Source organism: Oncorhynchus keta, unplaced genomic scaffold (assembly GCF_023373465.1).
Source record: "Oncorhynchus keta strain PuntledgeMale-10-30-2019 unplaced genomic scaffold, Oket_V2 Un_contig_17873_pilon_pilon, whole genome shotgun sequence".
Lineage (NCBI taxonomy): Eukaryota > Metazoa > Chordata > Actinopteri > Salmoniformes > Salmonidae > Oncorhynchus > Oncorhynchus keta.
Genome location: NW_026280624.1, coordinates 1 through 20,890, shown reverse-complemented (window position 1 = coordinate 20,890; position 20,890 = coordinate 1). Strand labels below are relative to the sequence as shown.

The 20,890-nt window shown below is 43.6% G+C and overlaps 2 protein-coding genes and 1 long non-coding RNA gene across 55 annotated transcripts in view; 1 reads left to right on the top strand and 2 right to left on the bottom strand.

Annotated features, from left to right (window-relative positions):
• Window positions 1-1,968, bottom strand: part of tbc1d16 (TBC1 domain family, member 16) — a 35,219-nt gene extending 33,251 nt beyond the window's left edge. The window contains exon 1 of one of the 2 annotated variants that reach the window (XM_052503750.1): window positions 1,833-1,968. The gene's annotated coding sequence lies outside the window, so the exon portion shown is untranslated. Of the gene's footprint in view, window positions 1-1,486; window positions 1,790-1,832 lie in introns of those variants that run through there. The other variant, XM_052503749.1, reaches the window with a different exon arrangement.
• Window positions 1,969-2,815: 847 nt separating this feature from the next.
• gaa (alpha glucosidase) lies at window positions 2,816-14,470 on the bottom strand. Of its 3 annotated transcripts, XM_052503746.1 has the most exons (20): window positions 14,213-14,470; window positions 13,240-13,928; window positions 12,845-12,996; window positions 12,267-12,432; window positions 12,072-12,168; window positions 11,737-11,856; window positions 11,097-11,215; window positions 10,686-10,817; window positions 10,339-10,449; window positions 9,900-10,013; window positions 9,656-9,740; window positions 9,434-9,551; window positions 9,142-9,275; window positions 8,577-8,728; window positions 5,767-5,915; window positions 5,480-5,621; window positions 4,610-4,708; window positions 4,096-4,260; window positions 3,468-3,620; window positions 2,816-3,329 (listed from the first exon to the last, which is right to left on the bottom strand). In XM_052503746.1, exons 2-20 carry the CDS (start codon window positions 13,843-13,845, stop codon window positions 3,264-3,266), a joined length of 2,880 nt encoding a protein of 959 aa, XP_052359706.1. In that variant the 5' UTR covers window positions 13,846-13,928; window positions 14,213-14,470; the 3' UTR covers window positions 2,816-3,263. The 3 variants fall into 3 exon arrangements, with proteins under 3 accessions (XP_052359706.1, XP_052359707.1, XP_052359708.1); XM_052503747.1 differs by lacking the exon at window positions 5,767-5,915 and having other exon boundaries at window positions 8,557-8,728; XM_052503748.1 differs by lacking the exon at window positions 5,767-5,915 and having other exon boundaries at window positions 8,575-8,728; window positions 14,213-14,469.
• LOC127919918 (uncharacterized) lies at window positions 5,861-8,442 on the top strand. Of its 50 annotated transcripts, none has more exons than XR_008104485.1 (10): window positions 5,916-6,062; window positions 6,216-6,298; window positions 6,383-6,431; window positions 6,556-6,623; window positions 7,058-7,263; window positions 7,334-7,403; window positions 7,474-7,613; window positions 7,818-7,900; window positions 7,993-8,041; window positions 8,281-8,442. It is a non-coding gene; the product is annotated as an uncharacterized LOC127919918 (long non-coding RNA). The 50 variants fall into 50 exon arrangements; XR_008104473.1 differs by having other exon boundaries at window positions 7,474-7,683; XR_008104508.1 differs by having other exon boundaries at window positions 7,474-7,772; window positions 7,839-7,900.
• Window positions 14,471-20,890: the final 6,420 nt, after the last annotated feature.

Here is a 20,890-nt window from a genome sequence, read left to right as displayed (position 1 = left end):
GGTATGATAGCAGCAGGGCGAGAAGAGGTCAGAGTGTGATATGATTCCATATTCAGCGTATGACTAAGCAGGGAGCCTGACTGATATAGCACAATGCTCTCTCCTTCTTCCATGCTGTCATCACCTCAGTGTGTGTTCACACATTGCCTTGTCTCCTCCACTTTAGCCTCGGTCACCTCACACTGGTCCTAATGTAGCATTCCAACAATGGAGACAGCTTTCCAAAGAACGTGTTACTCTCCTGTGAGTGTGAAGTCTGCATTCGGTCATCATTTTTTCTGTAGCCATTCATCTCATTTAGTATGCATCTCCTTCTGCCTTGCTGTATGGAGTTGTTTTGTTCAGAAAAACTTCAAACAAAACAGTCCTAAGGATTTTCTGAGACAACTAAACGTTCCCCAACGAGATCACAGAGCGAGTGTACCAGTACAGTATCCCACTGTGTCCTGCCAGCCTCAATGACTATAAACGCAGAGGATTCCAGTGCCTCAGATCAGTGGGTCCAAGTTCACCTCCGGGCCACGCTAACAAACCTGTCAGGCTGCTGACATTTGAATAGAGGAGGCTTCCATAATTAACTGCCTCTCCTGTTCATCTGGATCGTGACACCAAACCACTGCCTGAGGGGCAGCTAAAGGACTTTAAATAACCACATGGACTCTCAGTGAGTTGCAATCCCTCAGGCTGACTCACTTCCATGAGCAAAGAGTCAATAGACTATGTATCAGACACAGACAGAGCAATAAGTATTCTGTTTACATTAGACCTAGTAAAGTAGAGCTTGAATGGAAGTAGCCTAGGTGAGACAACTCGAATGGAAGCTGAAAATGGTTGGGTTAGCTCACCTTTCCAAATCACATTCACAAGGCATAGGCCTATAATTTGATCCTGTTATAGCTATAAACTGATAGATATGAAGTCAATGAGATAGCCACATGGACATTTTAGCTGTAGGCTATCAATAGCCTACGCGACATAGTAACGGAGGAGTATCCTCAAGAGTGGCGTCCCGTCCGTGATGACGAGGCTACATCAACTATTGACACATTGTACCAATGACAGGCAACATCCATTTGACAGGAGAGGATGGAGCAGCGGGATTCTCGCTGCCGCAACATCATTTTTCACGGGCCCGGTCCTTCTCCTGCCTCTCCGACATTGCTATCTGTTTGGCCGGGCAGGGATTTTATCTGTAGTTAAGCCTACCATCACGAATACATATTTTAGTCTAGCTGGCTGGCCTATGTCCTCAAATTTCTCCCCATCACATGCAGTGCACATCCCGACCAACCCGCATAGTTCGCCAAAGGAATAGCCTAGCCTAGGAAATAATGGGGTCGTGTAGGCTACAAACAGCATAACCTTATCCATAATAAACGAGGTCGTTTGATTCTTTCTCGGTCATCGGTGTACACCTGTGCGAGCAGAGGACTTAATAAATAAATGCACACTCAAAAACACAGGCGATGCGGTCTTGCTTTCTCACCCTCTGTCCCACCCGAGACTACTGTCTTTGCCGCTTATCCATTCCGGAACGATGTTTATGGTGGTTGTATCCGTGTAGTTTGAGGTCACGTCTTCGGTATTTTGTTACGCGGTGTGAGTGTTTGTTTCCGTGCGGTCTCTCTACCGCACGCGGAGCTGCTATGTTTCTCTAACCCAACCCCCAAATTCCTCTGCTTCCGGGATGGCAGACTGGATAAAGGCTGCTTCTGTGAATGCACGGACCAGTCAACTATTAGGATCGCCTTACATTAGGAAGTATGTTTGTCTTATTAGCAAAAGCAAATGATCGTGAACACACCACAATGATATATCTAAGTAAGGCTAACCTTTTATCATAGTATGACGTTTTAGAGGTCAATGCCGAAAGCTTCACTGCAGTTGGCTGATCCCGAACTCACATGAGCATTATCAGGACCAGTAGAGCTGGAGTCGGAGCATCATGACGCGGATCTCAGATGTCCCGCTGGAACTCTTATATATGGCAGGTAAACCACTAGCAGCAAGGACAATGAGCAATCATTTAAACATGAACAACACATTTCAAAATGACTATTTCAAAACAAGGTATTTCGAGGGCAATGTTTTAAACAATAACAAAAAATAATTTAAAACATAAGCTAACATAACCATATTACAGGTATGATATTTTTGTACAATTCAGAATAGTTTACAATATGTAACTGTATTGAGCTTAACTGCACTGAGTTATAAGGAAGATGTTCCAGATGGGAAGACTATTTTTATTTAACTAGGCAAGTCAGTTAAGAACAAATTCTAATTTACAATGACGGCCTACCCCGGACGACGCTGGGATAATTGTGCCTTGCCCTATGGGACTCCCCATCATGTCCTGGAATCGAACCATGGATTCGAACCATGGTCCGTAGTGATGGCTCTAGCACTGAGAAGCAGTGCCTTAGACCACCCTCGGGACTATGAAGTAGATTAAGAAAGAGATAATTGACTGCACATTCAAACACTGAGTGGTGACAGCTCACTAATAGGAGAACACGAGAAACAACGCTAAGCTTTGGAGAAACAAACCCAGAGCTATCAATTGCCTTTAATGGTAACAATGTGGCAATATCACTGGAAGTAATTTGATGAGACACAGAGCCTATCATACTAGAAGAGTACAGAATGGCCATATTATGGTCAATTGTAGATGTTCAATTAATACAAATAATTGTGTAGAGCCACTGCTGTCCTCCTCAGCACAAGATTTATCAATTAATCAAATGTTATTTATAGAGAACATTTCTTACAGGTGATGCATTTCAAAAGTGCTTAACAAATAAAAGGTTAGAAAGATTTTTTAAAAATATTTATATATTCTTAGAGACAAATTAAAATAGTAAAACAACAATACATTTCAGCCTAGTGTTCTAGAATGACCACAATTCTCAATTTCACACCACTGTCTCAGCATCTCACCTGAGACAATGTCATGTAATCACTCATCTGCAACAACAAGGAAATGGAGAGATATCTGATAGAGCTTTAACCCACACAGTTCACATAATTTTATTGAAAATACAGTTGAATATAAAAACATGATTTCCAAAAATTCTTCAGTGTGTCTGTCCATTGAGAAACCCAGGAGTCTATTAGAGCAATGTCTTATCCAGGGTAGCAGTGATTGAGGGGAAACGTTGGGTGGAGGTTTTTGTCAGAGATGTGCTAGGTCAGGAGTTCCAGAACCACCTGAGAGGCTGTCTACTGGGTCAGAGTCCACTGAGTCATACAGTTCATAAGGCTCATAAGGTCCAGAGGACTTCAAACACCTCTGACATGGGCAGGGCCAGGCTGGTCACCGTCAGAACCTACAGACAGACACAGAAAGAAAGGATTATAAACAATATATCATATTATACTGTAGAATAGAATAGACAGGTAGGCAAGCAGAATTAGACTGTTCGTTCTACTACTCTGTAGAGGTAACTCAGACAGCTACAGCTCACCTTGGTGTCAGTCTGATAAGAGAAATCCCACACTTTCTTTCCGTTGGCCCATACATAGCGGGGTGGGGAAGGCACCCCGAACACTCGCAGCCCTCCCAGCACCAGCCCGTCCAGCACCCCGTTCTGACGCAGGGGGTCACTCATCACCAGGGACTGGATCAAATTAAAACGTTATTGATCCCCACTGGCAAACACACACATGTATAGTACCAGTATACATTAGACATTAACAGTTAGGTCTACTGTTCACAGGATGGCAGGGAAAGAGTATGTCTTCTATCTTGATTGGATTGGACCTGGATCTCAATCTTGAGAGCATTGCTAGAAACATACTGTACTGCAGAAACATCCAAATCACCCTAGATAATTCTCTGATCTCCATCCTCTTTAAAGTCCAATTAGGGCCCTACGTTTTTCCTACCCAGATGTCATGAAATACCTTGAAGTAGGACAGACAAAAGGTTTGATGGTCCGCACTCAAAAATATGTCACATAAAGCTTACTTCCTTTTCTTCACTGCATCAGTGATAGCCTTGAAGTGGGCTATAACTAGGGCCCAGAGTTTTCCTTGCTCAGGTCATGTGATCAGGAAAAACTCAGGACCCTATGTGACCTCTACATCTCCTACCTGTCCAGCGATGAAGATAACATAGGAGTAGTCTCCTCTCTGGAAGGTGTCCAGACTGTCCCCGTCGTCCCAGAACAGGTCACCCCAGGCCCAGCCCCCAGCAGACAGCGCCACCGTCAGGAGGAAAGGGTTACTGCGAGAAGCTGAGGTAGTCAGGCCTGGCTCCTGTATCTCAGTTAGAGGGGGTTTGAGGGGATTTTTCATTGAAAGATATAATAGAATTACTGATTAAGACAGGCAACAGGTTTTACACAAACTCATACAAGCTTCAAAACAACATTATCAGATTAGTACGCAGAGAGTATTTCATTTGAGGTTTTATCACAGTTTCACAAAGGAATGTTGGGTCTCTATGACAAATAACTTTAATTGATTTTATGATATAAGAGTTTGGCAGCTCATTCATCTCCTCCACCATCAGTATGTAACACCCACAATATGGGCCTAAGATGAAGCTTTGTCGCACAATGAAACAACAGACAACCAAATTCTATTGTGTACAGAGGACACACACCTGCTGTGGGATGATGTGTCCCTCTCTCACATGGACATTGATGGTGTCCAAAGGGGCTGGGAGGAGCAGGTACTGACCCTTACTGTAGAACGGCTGGCCCTAGTGAGGAAGGGATGAAAGAGGTGACCACTGAAATATGGTTCTAGTATACACAGTACAACCATATTACATATCTTTGCCTGGTCCTAAAGTAAGCCTACAAGACCCTAAGAAAGGCTCACACAGATGGATTTTTATCAATCTGTGTGACGACAGAAAATATGGTCTTGGTCTCCTAGGAATCCCTTTAATCAGTGGCGAACTAATTGCAGTGACATTATGAAAGGCCTATAGAAATACACTGAGTGTACAAAACATTAGGATCACCTGCTCTTTCCATGCCATGGACTGATCCAGGTTAAAGCTATGGTCTCTTGTTGTCACTTGTTAAATCTACTTCAATCAGTGTAGATGAAGGGGAGGAGAAGTGAAATAAGGATTTTTAAACCTTGAGACAATTGAGACATGGATTGTGTCTGTGTGCCATTCAAAGGGTGAATGGGCAAGACAAAATATTTAAGTGCCTATGAACGGGGTATGGTAGTAGGTGCCAGGCGCACCAGTTTGTGTCAAGAACTGCAATGCTGCTGGGCTTTCAATAGTTTCCCGTATGTATCAAGAATGGTCCACTACCCAAAGGACATCCAGCCAACTTGACACAACTGTGGGAAGCATTGGAGTCAACATGGGCCAGCATCCTTGTGGAAGGCTTTCGGGCACCTTGTAGAGTTCGTGCCCCGACAAATTGAGCCTGTTCTGAGGTCAAGGGAAGGTGTTCATAATGTTTTGTACGCTCAGTGTATAACTGTATTGAATCTAGGAGCTGTTTACATTGTGCAGACTGTACCAAGTCCCCAGGGGGAGGTAGGCAGCCAGCTCCACTGCCCCCTGCTCTAACACTGGGCTGACGAGCAGAGAACTCCCCCACAGGAACTGTCTGTCTATGGTCTGGCAGTTAGGGTCCGAGGGGAACCTGGGAGAGATGGACAGAGAGGGAGGGCCAGAGAACAGTATCAACACAGTAAATAAGATGTGTTACAATAGTATCCAAATGTTGAAGAGAGAGAGAAGGGAAGATTGGACAATGGCAACTGAAGAAGAGGAGTAGAGGGACGTACTGGAGGAAGAGAGGCGTGGCCACAGTGTCTGCAGAGGTGTGTGCGTGGTAGAAGAGTGTGTAGAGGAACGGCAGGAGAGAGTAACGTAACATCACCGCGCTACGCATGGCTGTCTGGGCCTCCTGACCAAACACATAGGGCTCCTGGGGCTACACACAGAGCTAGAGTTACCTCAATTCATAATACATGGGACTGATGGACTGTTACATAGACACAGTGAAAAGACACTAGCAGGTCAGCCACCATGGTAAACATTGTAACTTGGTTACATGGAAACAGTGAAAAGACACGAGCAGGTCAGCCACCATGGTAAACAGGAAAAGACATTCAGCCACCATGGTAAACAGGAAACATTGTAACTTGGTTCAGGAAAACACTTCAGCCACCATGGTAAATACAGGAAAACATTGTAACTTGGTTACATAGACACAGTGAAAAGACACTAGCAGGTCAGCCACCATGGTAAACAGGAAAACATTGTAACTTGGTTACATAGACACAGTGAAAAGACACTAGCAGGTCAGCCACCATGGTAAACAGGAAAACATTGTAACTTGGTTACATAGACACAGTGAAAAGACCTAGCAGGTAGCAGGTCAGCCACCATGGTAAACAGGAAAACATTGTAACTTGGTTACATAGACACAGTGAAAAGACACTAGCAGGTCAGCCAGCCACCATGGTAAACAGGAAAACATTGTAACTTGGTTACATAGACACAGTGAAAAGACACTAGCATTGTAAACAGGAAAACTTGGTTACATAGACACAGTGAAAAGACACTAGCAGGTCAGCCACCATGGTAAACAGGAAAACATTGTAACTTGGTTACATAGACAGTGAAAAGACACTAGCAGGTCAGCCACCATGGTAAACAGGAAAACATTGTAACTTGGTTAATAGAACATTGAAAAGACACTAGCAGGTCAGCCACCATGGTAAACAGGAAAACATTGTAACCATGGTGGTTACATGGTTAGACAGTGAAAAGACAGCCACCATGGTAAATAGGAAAACATTGTAACTTGGTTACATAGACAGTGAAAAGACACAGCAGGTCAGCCACCATGGTAAACAGGAAAACATTGTAACTGAAAAGATGGTTACATGGAAACACAGTGAAAAGACACTAGCAGGTCAGCCACCATGGTAAACAGGAAAACATTGTAACTTGGTTACATAGACACAGTGAAAAGACACTAGCAGGTCAGCCACCATGGTAAACAGGAAAACATTGTAACTTGGTTACATAGACACAGTGAAAAACAGGACATTGTAACTTGGTTAGCAGGTCAGCCACCATGGTAAACAGGAAAACATTGTAACTTGGTTACATAGACAGTGAAAAGACACTAGCAGGTCAGCCACCATGGTAAACAGGAAAACATTGTAACTTGGTTACATAGACAGTGAAAAGACACTAGCAGGTCAGCCACCATGGTAAACAGGAAAACATTGTAACTTGGTTACATAGACACAGTGAAAAGACACTAGCAGGTCAGCCACCATGGTAAACAGGAAAACATTGTAACTTGGTTACATGGAAACAGTGAAAAGACACTAGCAGGTCAGCCACCATGGTAAACAGGAAAACATTGTAACTTGGTTACATGGAGACAGTGAAAAGACACTAGCAGGTCAGCCACCATGGTAAATAGGAAAACATTGTAACTTGGTTACATGGACACAGTGAAAAGACACTAGCAGGTCAGCCACCATGGTAAATAGGAAAACATTGTAACTTGGTTACATGGAGACAGTGAAAAGACACTAGCAGGTCAGCCACCATGGTAAATAGGAAAACATTGTAACTTGGTTACATAGACACAGTGAAAAGACACTAGCAGGTCAGCCACCATGGTAAATAGGAAAACATTGTAACTTGGTTACATAGACACAGTGAAAAGACACTAGCAGGTCAGCCACCATGGTAAATAGGAAAACATTGTAACTTGGTTACATAGACAGTGAAAAGATATTAGCAGGTCAGCCACCATGGTAAACAGGTAAACAGGAAAACATTGTAACACAGTGAAAAAAGACACTAGCAGGTCAGCCACCATGGTAAACAGGAAAACATTGTAACTTGGTTACATAGACACAGTGAAAAGACACTAGCAGGTCAGCCACCATGGTAAATAGGAAAACATTGTAACTTGGTTACATAGACACACTAGTGAAAAACAGACACTTGGTTAGCAGGTCAGCAGCCACCATGGTAAACAGGAAAACATTGTAACTTGGTTACATAGACACAGTGAAAAGACACTAGCAGGTCAGCCACCATGGTAAATAGGAAAACATTGTAACTTGGTTACATGGAGACACAGTGAAAAGACACTAGCAGGTCAGCCACCATGGTAAACAGGAAAACATTGTAACTTGGTTACATAGACAAGTGAAAAGACACTAGCAGGTCAGCCACCATGGTAAACAGGAAAACATGTAACTTGGTAAATAGGTGAAAACAGGTTGGTAAACTTGGTTACATAGACAGTGAAAAGACACTAGCAGGTCAGCCACCATGGTAAATAGGAAAACATTGTAACTTGGTTACATAGACACAGTGAAAAGACACTAGCAGGTCAGCCACCATGGTAAACAGGAAAACATTGTAACTTGGTTACATAGACACAGTGAAAAGACACTAGCAGGTCAGCCACCATGGTAAATAGGAAAACATTGTAACTTGGTTACATAGAGACAGTGAAAAGATATTAGCAGGTCAGGAAAAGATTGTGGTAAATTCCTATCCAACTTAGTTAACTGTAAAGAACATTAAATCCACACCCCCACCCACACACACACACAGCATTGGGCTTGTCGTTGTGGTTCCTCATGAAGGGGTAGAAGGCTCCAAGCTGGGTCCAGCGTACACACAGCTCCTCTGTGGTGTCCCCCCCGAACCCACACACATCCGCCCCCACCAGGGGCACCCCGAACAGGCCAAACAGCAGCACCGCTGGGGGGGTGGAGGGACAGATGGATATTGAACATATTAATTCCCTTTATTCATTATTTAACTTTGATGTCAGGCAGTCGGAGGCATCTCTCTGTAATTGCTAGCTACATAGTATCAAATAAATAGTAGGTGGTTCCATTACAAGTCTGTCTATCCAAACCCCTCATTCAAATCCATGGATAACTACCACTGAAAAGACTAACTCTGTCTAGGCACTCTTTCAACTAAAGACAATAGAGACAAACTGCTGAGTAAGAGCACACTGCAACATGTACTGTCTGGATGGTGCATCGGTACCATCAGTACTCTGATGGCTAAAACACACAGGGCTTGTCAATGGCTTTGGGAATCTTGTTGAGAATAGGAATGGCTTGGAACAGAAATGGGAATGTTGGGGATGTTTTTCCCCTCACCAGGGATGGAGTATCTGAGCTGCTCCCAGTCGCTCCTCACGTCTCCCGTCCAGACTCCGGAGAAACGGCCAATGCCAGGGAAGGAGGAGCGGGACAGCACGAAGGGTCGCGACCCCCGAACCTTCACCAGGGCACTGAGAGGGTCAAAGGCTATAATTGATCTTCCAACTACAGTTACAAATATGTAATGTAGACAAGATAAATAAAATCAGCTTCATTCAAACAAGCAGAAGTAAAAGTGCCAACAGTCTCAGGATAAATATGCACTGATCCCTGTGGTGCTGTGTCTGACCTGTGGGTGGCGCTAGCCTCCGTCAGCCCATAGAGGTTATGCAGGTTGTAGTGAGTGGACAGGTTCTGCTGAGCTGACATGCAGAGTGTACCAGTGTTCAGCTGTCCTCCAATCACCGCTGTATGTGTGTATGGAGACAGAATGGAAATGAATGAATGAATTCACTAAATTCCTCTATTGATTTTAAATAGACAGGAAACTACTCAGCTGCAGCACACTCACGTGGCACGTAGGGGGGGCTATCCAAATCACTGTCAGGACACCCCTCCACAGAGCCCTGCACAAAACTGGCTGGTTCATTCATATCCTGAGAACAGAGGGACAAGAGAAAGATTATGCTGGATGCTGAGTAGCATTGACACAGCCTGGATGATGCAAACTTGTTAGTGCAAATATACAATACAATACAATAGAATAGGGGATGATTTCAGCCCTCTACAAGACATTCTATCTGAGACATACTCACAATCCACAGGCCATCTAGCGGGACTCTGGAGTGGAACTCCCGAATGCAGTCCTCCCACCAGCTCTGTGTCTCTGGGTTGGTGAAGTCAGGGAACGCTGTCAGACCAGGCCACACCTGGACACAGAAGAAGACGAGTGAGGAACCGAACAAGCATACCTTTCCACACAACACACACACACACACACACACACACACACACACACACACACACACACACACACACACACACACACACACACACACACACACACCTTCAAGAGGGGTTTTGTTTAGTGTAACCTTGCTTTTCATTACTCATGACTCATTACTTGAATACACAATGGATTTACAGAATGTTATCAAGCAGATAAAAAATATGTTCTTTCCAAACTATTCACAGTATATGTAGCCCAGTTTACAGTGAGTCTCCAGATAGAGAAGTGAGAGTTTTAGGTCTGACCTTCCCTATGAGTGTCTGTCCTGTAGAGTTCCTGATGAAGACCCCTCTCCGCTGACCCTCATCAAAGGGTGGGTAAGTACCAGGGGGGCTGGTGCTGCTGATCCCAGGGTCCTGGGAAAGAGAACAAACAGGAAAGATGCCTTTAAAATAAATGACAGTAATGCTTTTGCTGCCATCATGTGGATTGAGAAGGAAAGTTTCCTTGACCTTGTACCTTCTAATACTGCACTTTTAACAATTTAATCACAATGCAGACTGTAATTTAAAATGACATTGAACCACTATTTCAAGCTAATATGAGTTATTAGTGTGCCTATGTGTTGTGAGGGTTGAGGCCTCTCTCTTACCAGGATGAGAATGTACTTCATGCCCTTCTGATGGAACTCCTTCACCATGTCTGGCAGGTCCACAAAGCGCTGGGGGTCAAAGGTGAACACCCGACGCTTGTCTGCGTAATCCAGGTCATTCCACTGCACGTCCTGACCAAAAACAAAATCAGTTGAACTAAAGAATGCAGTGAGTGTTTTCCATGAGTTGTGAACCCTCAGTGGAATGATAATACTGTACTTGAGAACGCAAACATCCAATTAGCATTAGCATGGAGAAAACCCATTGTAGCATGATAATACTATAATGAGTTCTCTCCATGCTAATCTGCTAATCCAATGTTGATGCTCATTCAACGTTAGCATTACCCAATAGTTGTCAACCCAAGTGATAATGTAGTACAATATAAGTGTTTTCTCCAGCATCTTTACCAGGGGGAAGTTGGCGTTGTGCATGCGTTGCACCACCTCTCGGGTTGCGTTAGTGGACCGATAACCCCAGCGACACAGGTGGAACCCCAGTGACCAATAAGGAGGCATCATAGGGTACCCTGGGGGAGGCAGACGGGGTAAACATTAGCTATGACGGAAGATTCACAAAAGGTGAGAGCAAACCAACCAGCTCAAATTGGACTTACGTAGCAAAATTTGAAATGTTTTTATGTATTTTTACATTGGATAAAAGTAGAGACTCACAGCTATGGTATATCATACACTGCATGTTTGAGGAACAATGGGAAAGAAATTCTGCTTTGAAAGTTGATAAACTTGTGAACTCACTTTTGAGAAAATGGCCTTTGAATGTTTTGGTACCTACTGGAGCTATGATACCTATGATACCTATGATTTGGTACCTACTGAAAGGAGATGAAGGAAAGGAGATGAGGCAGCAAGTTTAGACTACTAGGACATTGGGACACAGACAGCCACTATCTTTTCCCTAACTATTACCCAAAAGGAATTAGTTGTGACCCAGCAGTGGCCCGACCCACCATAGCAACATTGGGATATGAGACAAGAAAAGGATATTCAGTAACAGGAAGTTACAGCTAAAGGTCATATATAGCCATACCTATAACCTGGAGGTACTGTCTGACAACACTCTGAGGGTCAGGGCCCAGGAAGATGTACAGGTCCAGGATTCCTCCCACAGCCACCCAGGTCAGAGCAGGGCTAGGCTGCAGCACCACCTCTACAGAGAGAAGGAGGTCAAACTCAGCTCCATCATGTAAATCTGTATCTTGATACAGTTGAAGTACTGTGCCATGTGAACACAACAAAATTCTGTCCAGAGCTGTTAAGTAGCATGATACATTACAAACTCTACTAGCTCAAACCAAAGCTTTCCTATTAGAACAAAACATTTCTGCTTAAGGATATGGTACATGGAGCAACATGCTTTCTTACCCATGGCATTACTGTTGAGCAGGAAGACCCCGTGAGCCTGTCCATCCCCCTCCTGCACCATGTAGAACGGATGGGAGCCATAAAGGTTGGCATCGCCCTGCATGGTGGACAAAGAAGACACATCTGACTTACCACTCCTGACCATGATTTAAAAAGGAAACAAATGAATGATAATGATAATGACGTTAGACTCACGTGGGGCGCCATGTCCCTGTTCCAAAGGGTAAGGGAGGTCCAATTGAGGTCCAGGCTGAGGGGGGTGTAGTGTTCCCCCAGCCCAGACACCAGTGAGGAGGCCAGGGAGGTGGACAGCTGCAGGTACTGGTCAGCATACAGCAGCGGGGCCACCGTGGTGTTCACACTGACAGACAGAAGACAGAGGTGTCATGATTATGACAGTTGTAAGTCAGGACAGAGAGCATCTTAAGTCATGCTTATGGCAACTATAAGTAGGGACAGGGGCACCTTATGTCATGCTTATGACTGCTACAAGTAGAAACACAGCGATATAAATAAAATGAAATTGTATTGGTCACATACACATATTTAGCAGGAGTTATTGCGAGTGTAGCAAAATGCTTGTGTTTCTAGCTCCAACAGTGCAGTAGTATCTGCAAGCCAATTTACCCTTTGGGATCTATAAATCCTAACTGATCTTATGTGTTAGTCCTATGACATGGTTACAACAGTTTTATGTCAGGTTTATAAGATCTGATCAATGAACCAGTGCCAGACATATTGGACATAAAGAACAACTGACAATGAATACTCACAGTACACGGCCGTTGGATTTTCGGCGCACTATGAACCCAAAAGGGTCGGGTTGAAACTCAGTGACATATTGGTGGTCCTGGGTGTCAGTGTTACCCCTGGACTGGGCAGTGGATAAAGGAACTTCATATCGCCGGGACGACGGATCCTTCAACTGTCAGGAGAAGAAACGTGTTATGACTCTTACACAATAATGTGGTCTGAGGAGAATGATTCTCGGTGATGAGCGATTGGTTATAATAAAAGTCATGAAAAAGTAAAGAGAAAACATTTAGCAAATACTGTACGCACTTTTCAGAGGCAACACTTTTAAAGCAATGTTATAGAGAAAGACAATGGCAACCAAACCCTGTATCTCTGCAGTAAATATACGAGTGGTTTTCAGCCAGAGACTCACCGTGAGGTGCAGTCGGCCTTCTGTCTCATCCAGTATCTCCAACCGGAGTGTAGAGATATCCCTGGGTAGGTAGGAGGGAGTGGGCCTCGTAAGGGTGGCAGCCTGGCCCCTGGAAGTGGGGGTGAGGGGCCCCATCCTGTAGCCGCTGTATGACGGGGGGTAGAAGCACCAGGGGGATCCTCCAGAGAGGCCTTGAGGTAGGGGGGCATAGCAGCACCCTCTCCCCTGACACTCTGTCTGGCTCAGAACTCGGTCCCGGGCGCAGTCAAAGCGGCTCTCCAGGGCCACCCTACTACACTCTGCCTCTCTGGGACCACTGGAGATGGCTGGATGGGGGCCTTCCCACAGCAATCTGTGGCTGGGGGCTGGATGGGAGCTACCCCTCTGTAGGTTCTCTCTCTCACCGGCCTGTTTTGTTGCTGGATCTTCCTCTAAACCAGGTCTTACTGATAGGTGTATTGGTGTCTCATCTGGTTGTTGTTTGCTAGTTAACTTTATCAGTGACAACTTTTGGTCAGACAGGTAGCTAAGGTGTAAACAAGTTATCAAGGCCAGGGTGAGCAGGGCTGAGAGACACAGGGCAGACAGACAACTAGACAAACCCATGTCCTGTGTCGAGTTGGGACATCTGGGAGGTGTTAGGGAAACTGTCTCCAAATGCTGACGAGCCCGTATGTCAGTGTAGAAGTCTGAAAGATGAAAATGATATGAAACGGTCGCCTAGGCTAATTGGCAACTATGGACGTACTACAACAAATTGTGGACCTACCACTTACTATAGATGTTATTTGTCAGCTGACAGACGTAACGTTACACAGTCTACACACATTAACAAGGAAGTGTGCAAGCTAGCTAGAACAAACTGTAGCTAGAATTGTATGCCTAGTGCATACATAGCTAAATGTTAGCAAGGGATATTAGAAAGCGGGTGAAAATTAGGAGATGAAAAGTATGCATTTTCCCCAGGACTTACTCTAGGGCTGGCCACACAAAATGCATTGAATGTCGCTTGTCCTCGCACATGGAAAGTTGTTGTTGAACTGGACTGAGAAATTTCGACGGCATGCCGCTAGGGACAAACTGGGCGCTGCCTATTGGGCTACCACACAGTGGAAGTAACCTATACTTCGATTATTTGAGTGCATCTATCTAAAACGTCTTGTGTTGTTTAAACTACCAATACAAACATTATCCATTATGCTCCTGTGTTAATTGTAATAAATGTGAAGTGAACCCGTTTCCAATTACTGGGACTTAGAGAATATTTAGGATATTGAGGCACCATGTAAACCACTAGTTTTGAGTGATTAGATTTCGCGAAGCAGGCTCGCATGTTAGCACTTCATAATGAATTAGTAGCTACAGTACAGACATCATGTTATCACATTCGGAAAGTATTCAGACCCCTTGACTTTTCCACATTTTGTTATGTTACAGCCTTATTCGAAAGTTGATTAAATCGTTTTTCCCCCTCATCAATATACACATAATAGCCCATAGTGACAAAGTAAAAACAGGTTTGTATGTTTTTTGCCAAATTTTTACAAATAAAAACGAAATATCACATTTACATAAGTATTCAGACCCTTTACTCTGTGCTTTGTTTGAAGCCCCTTTGGCAGCGATTACAGCCTCAAGTCTTCTTGGGTATGATGCTGCAAGCTTGGCACACCGGTATTTGGGGAGTTTCTCCCATTCTCTGCAGATCCTCTAAAAAAAAGACAGAATATTTGGGCTGGTGGCTTGGTTGTCATCACTTCAAAGGTTGGTGTAAAGTACTTTTTGGTCTTAGGCTGTGGGTGTGTCATAGACCATCCACACCTCTCTCAACTTGAAGTAGCATTTCTGGAAAGTCAGCTCCTCAGCACAGGTGTGCATGGCCAGGTATGTGTTCAGCAGCAGGTGGGGGAAGCAGGAGGTGAAGTAGGACATAAAGCCTTTTGGGAACGTCTGATGGAGATCAGGAATTTCATCGTAATGGTTACTCTATGGGAAACAGCATACAGTTTATCGAATGTCACTTGCACACATTTAGTGAGGCTATCAATACTGAACAAAAATACAAAAGCAACATGTAAAGTGTTGGTCCCATGTTTCATGAGCTGAAATAAAAGACCCCTGAAATCATCCATACACACAAAAAGCTTATTTCTCTCAAATTTTGTGCAGAAATGTGTTTACATCCCTGTTAGTGAGCATTTCTCCTTGCCAAGATAATCCATCCACCTAACTGGTGTGGTATATCAAGAAGCTGATGAAACAGCATGATCATTACACAGGTGCACTTTGTGCTGGGGACAATAAAAGGCCACACTAAAATGTGCAGTTTTGTCACACAACACAGTGCCACAGATGTGTCAAGTTTTGAGGAAGCGTGGTATTGACATGCTGACTGCTGGAATGTCCACCAGAGCTGTCGCCAGATAATTTAATGTTAATTTCTCTGCCATAAGTTGTCTCAAAAGTCGTTTTAGGGAATTTGACAGCATATCCAACCGGCCTCCCAACCGCAGTCCACGTGTAACCTCGCCAGCCCAGGACCTCCACATCCGGCTTTTTCACCTGTGGGATTGTCTGAGATCAGCCACCCAGAGAGCTAATGAAACTAAGGAGTATTTCTGTCTGTAATAACATCCTCTTGTGGGGAAAAACTAATTCTCTCTCATTGGCTGAGCCTGGCTCCCCAGTGGTTGGGCCTTTCTCCCAAGTGGGTGGGCCTATTTACTCCCAGGCCCACCCGTGGCTGCGCCCCTGCCCAGTCATGTGAAATCCACAGATTAGGGCCAAATTCATTTATTTCAATTGACTGATTTGCTTATATGAATTGTAACTCAGTTAAATCATTGACATTTTTGCATGTTGTGTTTATATTTTTGTTCAGTATATTAAAAAGGAGGCTGTAGTCACAAATAAATATGTCTATATGTTATATATTTGATGAATTCTGATAACAATCTTAATTTTTTCAATAATTAAATAAGTATTAATGTTACACAATTAACTACTAATACCAATATAGTATTTCATTCGAGTGGCAGCACCTTAGGGCAGTAGTATCTATGTACAACACTGGTCACTTTAATGCTTACATACTGTTTTACCGACTTCATATATATATACTGTATTCTAGTCAAGGCTCATCCTATATAACTACTGCTGTACACACCTTTTCTATTCATATACTGTCCATACTGTCTGTGTAACGGATGTGAAACGGCTAGCTTAGTTAGCGGTGTGCGCTAAATAGCGTTTCAATCGGTTACGTCACTTGCTCTGAGACCTTGAAGTAGTAGTTCCCCTTGCTCTGCAAGGGCCGCGGCTTTTGTGGAGCGATGGGTAACGATGCTTCGAGAGTGACTGTTGTCGATGTGTGCAGAAGGTCCCTGGTTCGCGCCCGGGTATGGGCGAGGGGACGGACGTAAAAGTATACTGTTACATCTGTACACACCATTATATACACAGTGTACAAAACATTATGAACACTTTCCTAATATTGAGTTGCAGTGTGTCTTGTTTGCAATGAAACTGTCCCTGTTTGTAAATAATTCAATCTGGGACCTCCTTAGGAATCTGAGCATGGTACTTTCAAAAGTTAGGCCTACCATTCCATCCCAGGCCTACAGACGCAGGAAAAAATATGCTTTAACTGCTGGCTGATCTTCTTCCTTGGCTTAACCCAATGAGAGAAGGTCACAAGTGTTTCCCTAAAAGCTGTCTGGGTTTAGAAATGTTCTATTGTTCAGAAAACGAATAGGTTAATCAATTGATAGTGACAGAACTAGATTACATCCCAAGTAAAGTACATTTTGTGTCTCCTCGGCTATAAAAGGTTGTAGCTATGCCTCAATGTCAAAGAAACAAAACAATGATACAGTGCCTCGTGAAAGTATTCACGCACTTGGTGATTTTACTATTTTGTTGCAGTACAACCTGTAATTTAAATGTATTTGGATTTCATGCAATGGACATAAACAAAATAGTGAAAAAATTGAAAAGTGATGCGTGCATATGTGTTCGCCCCCTTTGCTATGAAGCCCCTAAATAAGATCTGGTGCAACCAGTTACCTTCATAATTAGCTAAATAGAGTTCACTTGTGTGCACTCTAAGTGTCACATGATCTGTCACATGATCTCAGTATATATACACACACCTGTTCTGAAAGTTCTCAGAGTCTGCAACACCACTAAGCAAGTGACCAAGGACCTCTCCAAACAGGTCAAGTTGTGGAGAAGTACAGATCAGGGTTGTGTTATAAAAAAATATCCAAAACGTTGAACATCCCACAGAGCACCATTAAATAAAAACATTTTAAATGGAAAGAATATGGCACCACAACAAACCTGCAAAGAGAAGGCCACCCACCAAAACTTACAGACCAGGCAAGGAGGCCATTAATCAAAGAGGCAGCAAAGAGACCAAAGATAACCCTGAAGGAGCTGCAAAGCTCCACAGACGAGATTGGAGTATCTGTCTGTAGGACCACTTTAAGCCGTACACTTAGCAGAGCTGGGCTTTATGGAAGAGTGGCCAGAAAAAAGCCATTGCTTTTTTTTGCATTGCAAAGGGCATGTGGGAGACTCCCCAAACATATGGAATAAGGTACTCTGGTCAGATGAGCTGATGATGATGATACAAACTCCCACAAAAATCAATTTTAATTCCAGGTTGTAAGGCAACAAAATAGGAAAAATGCCAAATGGGTGAATACCTTCACAAGCCACTGTATCCCCATATGCATCAGAGTCACGTCTGTCTCTGGTATTTTACAACTTGTTTCTAGCATTAAAAAAAGTGTGTTATAGATCACTTTATAAATCAGATCCTTTGTATTTTCTTCAAAATCTTGAGCTAGCAAGGGGTAGGCTGGTGCTTTTTCCAATTTTCTTTGATAAAAAGCAGGCCTATGGCATACCCTCTCATACCCCCTCAATTCCAGTCTTGGTTTTAACTTAGCCTACTTCTGTGTCAGTGAAGAGCTGGTATTTAAAGAATGCATGGGTGGAGGAATTGACTATATCTATGGATATAGCAGCCTATAGCTTCATTTTGTCTGTCAAACAGGTAGGCCTACCTTTCTTAAATAGGAAGTTAAATAGAATTGTTAGTAAAGTCTAATTAAAATAAAGTTTAAATTAATGCCTTATAGAATATGCCCATTTTCAGCACCATTTTAGCCCCCTCATTTCTTATATACATTAATGATATGCCAGATGCAGTAAAATTCAAACTCTTGCTTTATGCTGATGATTCAGCCATACTGGCATCAAGGAAGGATACAGTGTATGTAGAGGAGACCCTGAGTAAGGAATTGCATTTTTTCATTAGAATGGTTGTCTGACAACAAAGTGTCACTACATTTGGGAAAAACGTAGTCTATTTTGTTTGGAACAAAATGTAGATTGCTTAGGGCTGACAAGATAATGGTAAACTGTGCAGGCAAGGAGATTGAAGTGTAATTTATCTTGGTGTGTCCCTAGATCAATCCCTTTCTGGAGACCTCATTGCTGCTAAAATTATTTGTAAATGGCAAACAAATGTAAATGTTTACATCGTAACACTAGATATTTTAACATTAAAGTTAAGAAACTGCTTGTCTAAACCTTGATTCAGTGTAATTTTGATTATGCCTGCTCTTCTTGGTATAGTGGGCTATCAAAAAATCTGAAAAAGAAAATGCAGATCATGCTAAATAATGTTATCAGTTACATATATGCTGAAGGTCCCCCCTAGGATCCATATAGGGGTACAGGAGTTCAGGGAGGTGGGCTTGTTGACTGTGTTGACTGTCAACAAGCCTGTGACTGTGTCTTTAATCAACACAGTCACAATACCAGAGCTAGTGTTATGTCTTGTAAAATCCCAAGAGTAAACATTACTGCGAGGAGCAAGTTTTTCCATACAGGCATTTGTCTATGGAAGCCAAGCCTTCTCTTGGAGATCAAGAAAATAAAAAGTAAAAATAGCTTTAAAAAGCAGGCAAAGGTTTCCATTTGGACAAGGTTGTCTAAGAAAGGGAAACCACACCACTGCCCCTTGTGCCCCCTACAGCTGGTCAGGTGTTTTTATTTGAAGGATCAGTATGATGTGCAATTAATAGATTATTGAAGTGACTAAGCATAGATGACAACAGAGAGTAGCACTGGTGTAAAGAGGGGGGGGGGGTGCAAATATTCTGGGTAGCCACTTGACTAGATGTTCAGGAGTCTTATGGCTTGGGGTAGAAGCTGTTTAGAAGCCTCTTGGACCTAGACTTGGCGCTCCGGTACCGCTTGCCGTGCGGTAGCAGAGAGAACAATCTATGACTAGGGTGGCTGGAGTCTTTGACAATTTTTAGGGCCTTCCTCTGACACCGCCTGGTATAGAAGTCCTGGATGGCAGGAAGCTTGGCCCCAGTGATGTACTGGGCCGTTCGCACTACTCTCTGTAGTGCCATGTGGTCGGAGGCCGAGCAGTTGCCATACCAGGCAGTGATGCAACCCGTCAGGATGCTCTCGATGGTGCAGCTGTAAAACCTTTTGAGGATCTGAGGACCCATGCCAAATCTTTTCAGTCTCCTGAGGGGGAATAGGTTTTGTCGTGGACTCTTCACGACTGTCTTGGTATGCTTGGACCATGTTAGTTTGTTGGTGATGTGGACACCAAGGAACTTGAAGCTCTCAACCTGCTCCACTGCAGCCCCGTCGATGAAAATGGGGCGTGCTCGGTCCTCTTTTTCCCTGTAGTCCACAAATCATCTCATTTTTCTTGATCAAGTTGAGAGAGAGGTTGTTGTCCTGGCACCACACGGCCATGTCTGACCTCCTCCCTATAGGCTGTATCATCGTTGATCAGGCCTATCTATCCCTGTTGTGTCATTAGCAAATGTAATGATGCTGTTGGAGTCGTGCCTGGCCGTGCAGTCATGAGTGAACAGGGAGTACAGGAGGGGACTGAGCACGCACCCCTGAGGGGGCCCCTGTTCACTCATCAGTGTGTTGTTACCTACTCTTACCACCAGGGGGCAGCCCGTCAGGAAGTCCAGCATACAGTTGCAGAGGGAGATGTTTACTCCCAGGGTCCTTAGCTTATTGATAAGCTTTGAGGGCACGTTGGTGTTGAACACTGAGCTGTAGTCAATGAATAGCATTCTCAAGTGAAATCGTCTGGGTCCACATTGTGCATTTTGTTGTATATGTCTGTTGCCAAAAATAAATTCAATTCAATTCAATGAGCTGCCCTTTTCCGATTGATTGTGTCGCTGCTTCAGGTTTCAGCATCACAATGTAAGTTACTAGAATCTGTCTTATTGTGATGTCAATAAGTCTGATAAATAGACCTACATGATGGGCAACAAACATACTGTTTTGAACAAAAATAAATTATAGTATTAGCAAGCTATCAAAGTTGACCTGGAGTCCTCCTTCTCATATTCACTTTCTCCTTCTCAAACTGAACAGAACATAGGCTAGGCCTAATCAACAAATATTTGGAAAAAGCTTTTGACAGGTTTTTGATCAGTAAGAGCAGAGCAGGCCAGGGCTCAGGGATGGAATGTCCATTGCAGTGTGTAATACAGCCTAGTTGTATTTACACCATCTCAGCAGCTATCATAGAAATATAACTTTGCTCTGTGCTTCTCCAAGCATGCACTTTGTAGCCGATGGTCTCAAT

Coding starts and splice junctions, on each gene's coding strand:
- gaa (XM_052503746.1), bottom strand. CDS start 13,845: ATGGGTTTGTCTAGTTGTCTGTCTGCCCTGTGTCTCTCAGCCCTGCTC. Junction 9,741..9,899: donor CGCTAGATGGCCTGTGGATT/GTGAGTATGTCT, acceptor CTCTGTTCTCAG/GATATGAATGAACCAGCCAG. Junction 9,552..9,655: donor TAGCCCCCCCTACGTGCCAC/GTGAGTGTGCTG, acceptor ACACACATACAG/CGGTGATTGGAGGACAGCTG.